At 39.5% G+C, this 12,983-nt stretch overlaps 1 protein-coding gene across 1 annotated transcript; it reads left to right on the top strand.

The window, feature by feature from the left end:
* The first annotated feature begins 116 nt into the window (after window positions 1-116).
* Window positions 117-2,709, top strand: B3GALT6 (beta-1,3-galactosyltransferase 6). Its single transcript, XM_013956050.1, has one exon. It carries the CDS (start codon window positions 141-143, stop codon window positions 1,182-1,184), a length of 1,044 nt encoding a protein of 347 aa, XP_013811504.1. The 5' UTR covers window positions 117-140; the 3' UTR covers window positions 1,185-2,709.
* The last annotated feature ends 10,274 nt before the right edge of the window (window positions 2,710-12,983 follow it).

Genomic DNA, 12,983 nt, shown 5'->3' with positions numbered 1-12,983 from the left:
CGTACCGTTTCACTGCCGGGGGCGGGGCTCTCGCTCTTCCCGCCTAAACTTTCGGGGGCGGGGCCTCGAGGCCTGGCAGGGACGGGGGGCTGTGGGGGGCTCCGGCCTTGGCCTAGTCGCCCTGGTGAGGCCCCGCTGCCATGAAGCTGCTGCGCCTGCTGTGCCGCCATAAAACGGCCCTGGGCCTGGGTGGCCTGTCACTCTTTGCAGCTGTCCTGCTTTACCTGGCCAAATGCACCTCTGAGGGCCTCCGGCCTCTGCCAGCCCCACGGGGGCTCCCTCACAACCAGCTTCCACTCCCATCGCTGCGGGGTACCAGGGGGCTGCATCCTCCGGCAGCCCCACCGCCACCCCCTGAGGAGACAGCCTTCCTGGCTGTGCTCATCATGAGCGGCCCCAAATACACTGAGCGCCGCAGCATCATCCGCAGCACGTGGCTCTCAGCAGCTGGGCGCCCTCCTCACCACGACATCTGGAGTCGCTTTGTGATTGGCACGGGTGGGCTTGGGGCAGAGGAGCTTCGTAGCCTGGAGCTAGAGCAGAGCCATCACCGAGACCTTCTTCTTCTGCCAGAACTGCGGGATTCCTATGAGAACCTGACTGCTAAAGTCCTGGCCACATACGTATGGCTGGATCTGCACCTGGATTTCCAATTTGCCCTGAAGGCTGATGACGATACCTTCGTACGATTGGATGTGCTTGTGGAAGAGTTGAGGGCCAAGGAGCCACATCGCCTCTATTGGGGCTTCTTTTCTGGCCGTGGTCGAGTGAAATCTGGTGGTAAATGGAAAGAGAGTGACTGGGTCCTCTGTGACTACTATCTACCATATGCCCTGGGTGGTGGTTATGTTCTTTCTGCAGATCTGGTGCGCTACGTTCGTCTCAGCCAAGACTACTTGAACCTGTGGCAGAGTGAAGACGTCTCCCTGGGGGTCTGGCTAGCTCCCATTGATGTGAAGAGAGTGCATGACCCTCGTTTTGACACTGAGTATAAGTCACGAGGTTGCAACAATAAGTACATAGTAACTCATAAGCAAAGCATCGAGGACATGCTGGAAAAGCACCAGACCCTTGCTAAAGAAGGGAAGCTCTGTAAGGAGGAGGTTAAGCTCAGGCTTTCCTACATGTATGACTGGGGAGTGCCTCCTTCACAGTGTTGCCAAAGGAAGGATGGCATCCCATGAAAAGCTGAGAAAGGAAAAGGCAAATGGTTAAAGGACTCTCTGAGCTTGGTTACTGTTATGTGGGGATAACCCCAGTAATTTGGGCTTAAAAATTACTCAAAGATTTGCACGATTCATGATGTCATGATAAATGTAACCCTGAAACTCCTAAGAGCTACTGATGTGGCATGATGTACGGATGTAAAAAGCAGAAATGGAAGGTGAAAAAACATGGAAAGGCTTACACTACAGTACTGAAGGCAAAGAATAGGTTGCAAAATACAGATAGAATAAAAAATTGGGGGGAGATAACTTGGATGCAAAGCTGCTGGAAGTTCTTTAACAGATTCTAAGATTTATTTGCTAAAGATCATAGCAGGTCTTTGCACCATCTACAAGATTGGGAAGCTAACATCTACTGTTTGTTTCTTTTCAAGGAACAAGTGTCAAGTTTGGTAAGGTTTGAAGATTGTAATGGAACAGCAAATCAGTTGCTATTGCCAGTGGAAACAGGTGGCTGGTTACAGGTATAAGCATCCAAGTAAAGGGAACAGTTTTGCACAGGGTATTCAAGTTAGGGGAGGGGGAGAGTCTATTCTTTGGAGAGTATTCTGACCTACAAGAGTGGAATTGTTAGACTATCTGGGTAACTTGTCTCTATTTTTTTTGTTATTGTTTTAAAGACATCATGTATATAAATTATCTGGCAGCTACGGAGTAAGTTTGTATTTAGAAAGGTGGGTGGGTTATGGTATTTTGCAGAAATAGAGTATATTATCTTCATTTGGGATCAAATAGTTATGCTACAAAGCTAGCCTTCAGTTATTAGGCATAGGTTTTGCTCTTAGCTTATCCTCCAAACACACTGGATATGAAGAAACATTTTACTTTTTTAAATACTAAATAATCCTACTGACTACTATATGGTCAGATGTTGTAGATTTGTAGATTTATATTGTTTTGAATTACTTCTGTAAATACAAGTTAGCAAGATTAGACCAGTGGAGGGTATTCACAGTTTCAAACGTGACCATCCCAACTTGTGTACCTCAGCTAAGAAAATAAACTCCTTGTGTAGTCAAGAGTGAGAAGTAGATTGCCCTGGTTATCATATGGGGGAGGATACCTACTTTTTTTCCTAAATCGCTATTTGAAGATGACCTTGTCTCTTTTTTCAGTAGCTACATGGGGATCTAAGGACACTAGTCTCCCTATTGTCACCTTCAGATGTCCAAAATTAGATTCTGTGAATTCTCTCATTCTCCCCAATAGCATCCAGTAGCAGAACTAGAGATAATTTTATTAATAACTTGATATTTAATTTTACAAAATGTCTAAATTAATTGCTGGAGTGATATCTCAGTGAAATGGAATCATTTCCCCTAGTCCTGTTTACATTGCAAGTAATTCTAGTGCTGACAGAGCTTGTCAGTAGCAGTTGCAGTATTGACCAGTGAATGAAGACAGGAGATTCTTGGCTGTAGAACAGCTTACACAATGTCAATGTTATTTCTCTCCAAACTCTTAGGTAAGCCTGTAATCCAAACACTTCCGAACAGCACTGCAGATGCTGTAATACACAGAAGTACTTTTTTCCAGCACTAGGACAGAGCTGCTTACTTCTGATACTGTTTGTTAGCTACAGATCTTTCAGTATAAGCGGAGTTCTTTCTTTTATGCCTGAAGGGCATGTTCTTAGTGATCAGTTTTACCATTTGTTGCACAGCGCACTTTCATACAACTTCTTTATTTTCCTTTTCTCCCTGGGCCAGTGTCTCTATCTCACTTGCAGGAAGAGACAAATTGCAAAGAAAAAAATTAATTGGTGCTGATATCTTTCTGGTTTTGCTTCTTAGATCTGCAAGTTAACAATTTATACCAAAGGAATCAAGTATAGTTTTTTGTTCTTGTATCTCTTGTTTTGATTAACTTATTGAGGGTTAAGAATGTCTTCTGGAGCAGATGATAATTCTCTACTTTGAAAATTTGAATAAAATCTTCAACTTCCTTCTAAAAAACAAAGCAAATTAAGATATTGGAAAATAAGTTATTTTAGCATGTGTCCATTCTAATGCATGTTCGTGTATTGACAGATAGGCAGATGTGCTGTTCAGCAAGGTATATTATTCTAAAACATGAAGTTAATATTTAACAAGATTACAATAAATTTAAATTGGTTTTAGCATTGTAAAAATATCTACTTGCTATACTGGGTAAACTAGTATTTTGTGTATATATGTGATTAAGTACTTATAATTGTGAATATTTATTTATAAGTATTGAAAATGTATTATGTATAGTAAAAATAAGATTGCTAAATGTCATGTTTTAAATTTGTTTAAGGAAGTGCTTTAAGGTCCATGAGAACTACATATCAAGCAATGCTTGAATTTAGTGGTGTACAGTTCATTATTTAGAGTTTTGGGATCTGAGCTGCAGATCCAAAATCTGCTGCATGTCTCAAGCTAGTAAGAATGTACTCCTCATCCACTTATATCAATAACTTTGCTTATGGAAGTAGTTTACATTGACCTTGGTTAATTTTCCCCTCCCCACGAGTGTTTCTTTCATCATTAGTAATATTAAGAGGAAAAAAGCTGAATGTCCATCTGAGATGTGGCACATGGAAAACATGATGCACGCAAATAGCTAATAGTTAAGAAATTCTCTTAGACAATTTCTTACCCAAGTGTCAGGAATACAGTGCTCACCCTGAGAAGTACTTCGTGTAGTAGATCTCTTGACAGCAAAACAGCCTTTTGCCTGCCTGGATGCACTGACTGCACACTTGCAAGAGGATGCCCAGAAATGAAGAAGGCCAATAGTTTCCTGGACTGCACTGGGAAGAGTGTTGCCAACAGTTTGAGGGAGATGAACCTTCCCCTTTACTTTGCACTGGTGAGGCCACATCTGGAGTACTGTGTCCAGTTCTGGGCTCCCCACTACAAGAAAGACATTAGCATACAGGAGCAAGACCAGCAAAGGGCCACAAAGATGATTAAGAGACTGGAGTATCTGTGACATGAGGAAAGGCTGCGAGGGCTGGATTTGCTTAGCCTGGAGAAGAGAAGGCTCAGGGGGGATTTTATCAATGTGTGTAAATATCTGAAGAGAGGGTGCAAAGAAGACAGAGCCAGACACTTTTCACGGGTGCCCAGTGACAGGACAGGAGGCAATGGGCAGGAAATTCCCTCTGAATCTAAGAAAAAACTGTTACTGTGAGGGTGATTGAGCACTGAAACAGGTTGCCCTGAGAGGCTGTGGAGTCTCCATCCTTGGAAATACTCAAAAGCTATCTGGACACAGGCCTGGACAACCTGCTCTAGGTGACCCTGCTTGAGCAGCAAGGCTGGACTATATGATCTCCAGAGGTCTCTTCCAACTTCAGCCATTCTGTGAAATAGTGGTGACTGCTTATATCTAATTGACAACTGGATCTCAGTCTAATACAGCTTAGCTGTACCCTTTTCTGTCTAACGTTACCTATGTTTTGCCCTCGTTGCAAAACAAATTAACATGGAAGGTTTGACATGTTTGTCACTCACTACCTCACTTTGATTTCAGTCCCAATTAGCCCGTTAAATTCCCAAAATTAAAAGACGAAATTGTTAGACTTTGTTATTTTAAAAGCAAATTATATGATTCAGGAAAGTGCAGCTATCCCAAGAGTCTTCTGGAAAAACCCAGAACCGCTATAAACTTCACATACTAACTAGTACAGATTGGGGGGTTTTGTTTGTTTTCTTTTAACTAGGAACAACTTGCGTGCAAAAGACCCATTAATGTTATGTTAAAAAATTGAGCAACATCTGTGTATAGCATGAGATGAATCACTAGGACTTTAAAACTTGAAGTATCAGTGTAAAATTAATTTTTAACCTATTCTTTCCTAACCAAAATCTACAAGCACAGGTCTTGAACATGTGAATTGAATATTTTTTAAGTAGTAATTAAAGGTTATTTTTCATACCTTCTCAGGACCAGGTTCCATATTTTCTTTGGAGATGATATAATCTAGAAGTCTAGTATATAATGATTTTATTATTTATGTATTTGGAGATTATCTGATGCTTGAAAAATCATGATGGAGTCTTTGTCTCTCTGAAGTCAGTGGCAGGAGTTCAGCTTCAGTGGGTCCAGCATTTGGGAGAATGTTTAAGTGCTTCTGAGAAATAAGCTCTTTTTTTGGCCTTTATGGCAAGTTCATTAGAGCAGAAAGCTTTGCTGTGGGTCTTAGCGAAAGCAAGATTAGCCAGGAACCACTTTAGCATCTTTCTTGTAACCATTCTTAGCAACAATAGGTTAGTGACAGGATGGGCTTTTTATTTTTTTTAAATAGCGTTTCTGCTGATCTCCAAGTTCTCTTCACAAGTACTTTGTATTTTTAATCGTATTGTTAGCATGGGAAGCTATCACCTCAGCTTTTCTATACATCACAGATTACAGACTAGAATTCAGACAACTGTGTAAAGTGTGTAAGCTTATGTTTCTATCAATACAGGACTACCAGAGTCAAGTTGCAACAGTATTGAGATCGTTATTATTCACTGAATACTTGCAGGTTTTAAAATGGGCATTTAGCACTCTACCAGAGCTATAAATATAGTAGAGAAATTAATTGTTCATGAATTGTCCCCTGTGTGATCACATTTAAGATTTGATACTAAATTTTTTTAAAGCTGGCAATGGCATAAATTGAATTAGTTGATTTTTTTTGTTTTTCTATGAATTTTAAGACACATACAGCATGACTCATTCTCTTTTAGTGTGTAAAAAGAGGTAGCTAAATCATTAATTTCAATACTAAATAGGTTAACAGTTCCACAATTAAAAGAAAAAAAACCACCTTCCTGGACAACCCTTATACTCCCTTCAGATATTAAAAAACCTTAGAAATATTATTCCCATAACTGAATAATTTATTTTCTAAACATGTGGTCTTGTTCATATGAAATCTACTCAAATACAGTTTTTGCCTGTCTTATTTATGACAAATGTTACCTTTTCTGTAGTAATACCTCATTTTGAGTATTTGAATTTGTATTTCGTGTTAGTGTTAATGTTTGGAGGGTGGGGGGGAGAAGTCTGTATCCAGTGTTAGTTTTGCAAATTGAATTAAAAGCCCAGCAGCATGAGAAGGTGATTAAGATTTGCATTTCTATTAGTTTCTGTTCTGCTGCAGCATCAAAGTTGAAGTATTGTCTTGGTATTTCTATATGCTTGACAAACTCAACGCACATACTACTATATATTTCATTTAGGACACACCGCCTGTAAAACTCAAATCTGTTGTTACATGTTCCTGTGTTAAATATGCTTTACCTTAGAACACAATTTACTTTATGCTGATGTAATATGCCAGTTACTACCTTCTAATACAGATTGTTTAGCTAATGTCTAGTAGTACATGGAAATGGATCGGTTTGTTACTTACAGGCCTATTTGAAGCTTGAAGGATGCTATTTAATAAGTGTGCCTTTAAAAATGGAATTAGTGTGGCGTACTGTGCTAAGTATGTTTTAAACAATTGAATCAAATTAAATATTTTTTGCAACTACATAAGAGATTGGGGTGGGGTACACATTTTTTTTGCTCAACATTTATATAGGGAATAACCTGCTAGAAACCTGAAGTTATTTGTGAAGAAAACATTTGGTATAAGTGTGTTGTATAGGTATTTATCTCCTTTCATGTATGGCTTTATTGCCAAAGGATCTGTGTGCTGTAGTTTTTAATAAAAGACTTTTGCTGGAGAGGCAATTTTTTCTTAATGCAGAACAAGCAAAAAATATACATTTTAGTTTTATTATGGCGCTGTCTGAGAGACATAGAGGATTGGCTCAGTCTTAAGCAATTGGGTAGAAAATGTTCCAGTTAACATCAGTAATGATGACTTATTAGCATGCCAGAATCCTTTTTCTGCCTTTAATCCCTCAGGACACGGTATTGCCTATTGTATACCAATACATAAAGAAACTGTATTTTCCTCAAATAGCAGCTTAAAAAGAATGCTGCTATGTGGTACATGTATATTCCAATCTGCTATGCACAGACCTTAGAAATACATGTACCTGTTCACCCTGATTTTACATTGGTAGCAATGTAGGAGCATGACTGTAATGCAGTCAGGAAAAGGATTTCTTGTGCCTAAGAAGCATATTGGTTCTCATCTTAGCTGAGAAGTATTCTCAGCAGTTAGACAAATGCTCTATGATGAATAAACACCATTTGCTATAGGACTGTAATGTTGAAAAAATAAGAAAACTAGTGACATTCTAAGAAATTGAAAGTATTTTCCAATACAACATTTGATCAAATCATTTCAACACTTGAAACAGTTTAAATAGCACTAACTTGCTGCTGAAGGCAGTCCTTTCTATTGAATTGCTCTCTCAGCAATATTGTACACTTCCAGAGCCTTTGCAATAATCACAGGCAGCTAAGCACAACAGTGACGAAGTGCTCAAGCCTACTCTTAAGCAAAACTTTAAAACAAACGAACACGCACATTAATCTACCACAGAGATTTCTCAGGTAGTCATGGAAGGGGGGGGGGGGGGGAGTGGAGCACAGTACTGAGGAAGAAGTTCCTAATGGGGGTAAAATTGTGTCCAGTCCTGCAGTGCCAGCAGTGCCCTGGGAGAAACAGTAGCACAACACCCTTTAGTCTTGCTTTGCCACTGCACCTCAGGCATAGTGTGCCCCAGTAACAGAATCTGGATTTCAAGACAGCAGTGTTTCTTTGGCTGCTACCCAAGAACCAAGGAGACAGCCACATCAATACAAGAATAAGGAAAAGAGCTTTTGACCCCAGCTCAAGTCAGGACAAACATGTTTATTCTCTTTTGCTGAATTATTTATTCACCTCACTTGCTGCCAGGAGTCAGCGTAAAAGAATCTTTGATAATCAGTCTCTCACTAATTGCTACAAGTCTGAAGAAATCAGGAGCAAATGAACTGGACTGATTTGGGGGGTTTGCCAAGTTTGCTGGAGGACTTCATGAATTATGCATTATTTGCTTTATTCAGGACGTGGCCAACCCATGTCTTTAAATTGTCTCTGGGACAAGTCTTCACTTCTGCAAATCTTTTTTCAAACTCAGTCATCCCATTCCAAAGAAAGCAAGTTCAGAAATTATTCCAAGGTCAAACAGTCTAAAGTAAATAAAGGCACAACTGTAAAGCCATGAGCCTAAGCTGAAAAGTTATTTTGCTATATGATGTTTGATGTTTTTGTTCTAATACAAATGATCAAATTGCTTTTGAAGGGAACAGGAATGAGGAGGAGAAAAGCAACACAAATAATGCAAGTCAAAGGAACTAATTCAAAACAGGTTGGCCAGGTCATCAACCAAACAAGATACACATTAGGATTTTTGCCAGTAGCCAAGGAAGTTGCCTGAAAATAGAATTCATGGATTACAGAAGAATGTAAAGACAATCACTGTCTGAGGGCACACAAGTGTTTCAATTTGTCAGGGTAAACAAACCAGCTCAGAGGTGAAGTGACTTGTCCAAGATCATGCAGGAAGCCTGTAACAGATTAGAAGCTAGAAACTGATCTTTGGTGCTCTTAGTCTCAGTTTATGTAGCAGGCTATTGCCCTCCTCTAAATAAGGAGAAAACTGATGACAGTGTCCTAGAACTTACCCAGCTAATCATAAATTCTCTTGAAAAGATAAATAGCAGAACTACTACACTTTATCTTTTTCCTGACAATAAAACTAAGCCATCTAACCTTTACTTGTTGTTATAGTCAGTTTTGTTTCCATCTGTGACTTCCAGGTCGCCAATCTAGGCACTCTTAGTAGATTGTCAATAAATTCTGATAGTAATTGATGGCCCTTATCTCTAAGCTGATTAGCCCTTCAGGTGGCTTTTCATCAAGTTCTGATTGTTTACCCAGCTGAAGAAGGTCTGCAGTTAGCACATGACACTAAAAATTCAAAACAAGTTTTCAGAGAAGTGTGAAAGTTATTTTTCATAGCTCAGGACTCCAGAATTGACTAACAAGGCATTTTCTCTCCTCTAAATCCAAAGCCACCCTAGGAAGAAAGAACTTTACTCATCTGTTACTTGCTTTAGAAGTTCACCAAAATTAAAAGGCCTTCAGTGTTTTCTGTCACTGCCTTTGGCTCATTTCCCAGTTACTTCTAGACTCCATGGTTTAGGCTTCTTAGCTCTGATACTGTCAAGATTAGAGGAGCTGAGCCATAATACAGAGATCGTTCCCTACCAAAAGCAAAAGGGAACATGCCCTCCTCCTCATCCTTTGTCTACATGTGAATTCCCAGATCTAGCAGTCATAAGTTCAGCACTCTATTTGGTTTAATAGTTTAGACCAAAAATTAAAGTTTAATTTCTTTACCTGTAACTATCTTGAAACATGCATGTTTAAGGTTTACTTTTTAAAAAATATATAGATTTAATTAAACACAGAGCAGCCTCTTTACTGCAATAGAAATTGGAGCATCTTGTGCACATCAGTATTCTGACTAAGCAAGTAATCCTAAATAACAAAGTTAGCCTATAGCTAAGAAAAAAAAGCCTTTGGGACAGACAGAATCTTTATATGACTTTATCAGAAGGTCAACCAAACCCATCCTATTTACATAGGGGGTTCCTAGCACTCACTCAACACAGACTGAGCTGAAGTAGCATGCCTTCGACTCCTCAAAGTTGGCCTGTGTCCTGCAGAGCCCTAAAATTCTATCTCCCACCCCCAAGGCACAAGGGTAGGCTCTCAAATATCTTGCCAATCCCCAGCATTCCCTGGGGGAAGAGTAGCTCCAAATATTTTCCATTGAAGCTAGCAGCCCTCACCATCACTCCCTGCAGAAAGGGCATACTCAAGCCAAAAGAATCCTATTCTTTTTCTATAAACTTAGCTTTTTCCAGGCCAGCAAAACCATCACTCAACCTTTTCCCTACCTAAATTCAGGTCTTTTGCAAGAGCCCACCTGCTGCTAGAAGAGCAATGTTCAAAGACCATCTGCCTGAGGGCCAAAAGAAGCTTGTTCAGTCCTCTACTTTGCCTTTTTTTCCAGCAGGGGTGCAAATAAATGCCATTTATCCAATTTTACTTACACAGAATGATGCTCCATTATCACAACTCAAACACATCACAGCAAAACACCCCATACAGCTCTTCTTCCTGCTTTTAGCCTTCTTGGTCATCACATTATTACTGACCTCAGGGAATCAGCTGGGAAGCAACAAATCAGTTACAGACAAGGATCAGGCCCAATCATCTTAAAGTGACATCCCAGCCTGTGCTATTGTCCATCTGTTTTCCCTGACACAATTAAAATCTCTATTCTGATCATTTTTAAATGAATTTTCATCAAAATTGAGATATTTCACAACATATAATGAACTCAATTATTTTTGCATTTTTGCTACAAAAAAATTAAAATGAGAATTTTATTTTCCATTTCTTCATAAATGCTTCAATGCAATTTTAAAATTTGCTATTGCTATCAAACCTTCGGAATGACAGAATTTATTTGGAATTCCTCTTAGTTTCCCTGTTTAGTTGCCCTATACGATTCAGTCACTAGATGTCACTATGTGCCCTTTAGAACACCTAACAGCGTGTATTCCCTGGTAAACAAAAGAAACAAAGCTGGAACCCAAGTAGTGTGGAAGGACATTTGTTTATGACTAAAATCTAGCTATGTTCTCTAATAAATATCTGCTGTTTAAGAAATACTCAAATGGATAATCAGAGAGAAAAAGAAAAACAATCTGGCAATTTAGAAATGGAATTCTGAAGGAGTTGTTCAGAATGGAGCCAACATTATTAACTCCTGAGGGTATTGTATTGCTCAATTAATGGCTGATAATGCTCTCCCAGATCTTAAAAACATACCTTTGTGGAAGCCCACACAGCCTCTAAATATGGAGAATGCAAGTTAACTAAAAATGATCACTGTGTGATTTGCCACATTTTGCTCTATTTGACAGTGAAGTTTAGATACCATTTGGGAGCTCCAGTGACTTGAGTTTATGGAAAGATAACTAACTGTGCCTGTTAGGAAAAAATGCAGCTTCCATTTGCCAGAATCTTTGGATGACTTCTTTGTGTCTATGTATATTTGTGAGTAACTGGCCAAAATTTTTACATCAAAGGAGTCTGCTGTTGCTGTTGGGGAGTTTCTGGTAGGTAGAAGAGAAACAGCTTTTCAATGAAGTGAACATTTTTTATAAAACAAACTCAAACAAGCCAAAAACCCCAGTCCAAAATGAAACCATTTCAATCAACATTTTCTATGTCTTCATCAAGAAGTAAAGTTTGTGGGTTTCATCAGCTGCAAATACATTTAGTTTGAGCTGTCAGATTGTTTTCTTAAGGGAAACCCTCCCCCCAAATGTTCAAATAATTCTATTCCAAAAATCCCTATGTATGGCTCCCTCTCGAACTTTTGGTTTGGTTAAAGAATGTGTAAAAACATGACCTACTGAAAAAAAGATTATCAGCATACCGATCGAATCTAGGATCCTATCAGGTAAGTCTTTTCTGGGAAAAAGGAAATAATTACTCATTTTACTTAATTAATACATTCACCTGGTATTTGAGGCTGAAATTCAGAGTGTTAAACGAAGGTTGAAAAAGCAGGGTTATGGAATGTGTGCTCAATACCTACATGTTATTGCAGCAGAAATAAATATTTGTTCTAAATCAGATTCCAAAGCCTTTATTAATTTTGAACAGTGCCTGCTCAGTATAATAATGCCCCTGTGAGGGCAACAGCACTTCTAGAGAAATGCTGAGCAACTCCGAGAATCAGGGCCTGTCTCCTGACTTACCTGTACTACTGCTTAAATATGTGAACTCTAGAGTTGAGAGCATGACCACACAGGGCAAAGCTAAGCCGTAGTGGGGTTCCACACCAATGCCCCAACACAGTCCAGCACTGCGTACTGCCCTGCTCATATCAGCCAGGGATTTCTGTCCATGCAGGCCACGATACAGGAATACCTATTATGTCTTGGTGGTTATGGAGTGCTCCACCTCTGGCTTAGCACAAGTACTGCTGTTGATCTCTCATAGCCATGTACTTTTATACCCAGGTCACAGTCACTGCATAAAATCCAAACTTCAGCCATGCTTTTTGTACTCTCCTTTCTCTTTTTTCATTTTTATTATTGGTTTCAATGAAAACATGGAAAAAATGTGGAAAAACCTAGAGCGATTATGTTCTAATGAAAACTCAAAAAGCCACAAGCCCTCACATCCACCCCCTGCTGCCCACTGTTTGATAATCATACTGTCGTGGATTTCTGGAGACGCCGAGGCAGTCACCTCTGCTTAGTACAGAAGCATGCTTTACAAAGTTGGCAGGGAGGTTAATGAATATCTAGTCATTCAAAGCCACAAGCCCCACCTTCTGGTGGTCCATGCAATTCCCTCGTTTACTTGACAGCCAAGAGCCAGGGACTGTGAGTCCTGTTACAGCATCTGTTTATTTTCCACGCAGCAGGCTGACATACAGTATTGAAATCTGAAATGTTGGACAAGTAGAGAAGTCCTCCACAAAGTACCTCTAGCACAAAGTGCACCATACTTAAACAACAGAGGGGACTGGAACATTTTGAAAATAAATTAGTAACACTGTCTTTCTTAAATAAAGAAAAAAGCTGTCATTGTTGCTAGTGACCAATTGATTTGGGATAGTGCCAAATGGCTCCAGTCAACTTTGAAGCATCATAGCACAAGACACTGCAAAAACATTTATCCAAAGCAGATCCTAGCCACAAAAGTTACAAATATTTACTTTATGTATTTACTTTAGAGAAGGACTCAAGCCAGAGATAGTA

The sequence above is a fragment of the Apteryx mantelli genome, chromosome 26, assembly GCF_036417845.1.
Source record: "Apteryx mantelli isolate bAptMan1 chromosome 26, bAptMan1.hap1, whole genome shotgun sequence".
Lineage (NCBI taxonomy): Eukaryota > Metazoa > Chordata > Aves > Apterygiformes > Apterygidae > Apteryx > Apteryx mantelli.
This window is presented reverse-complemented; position numbering and strand designations above follow the sequence as displayed.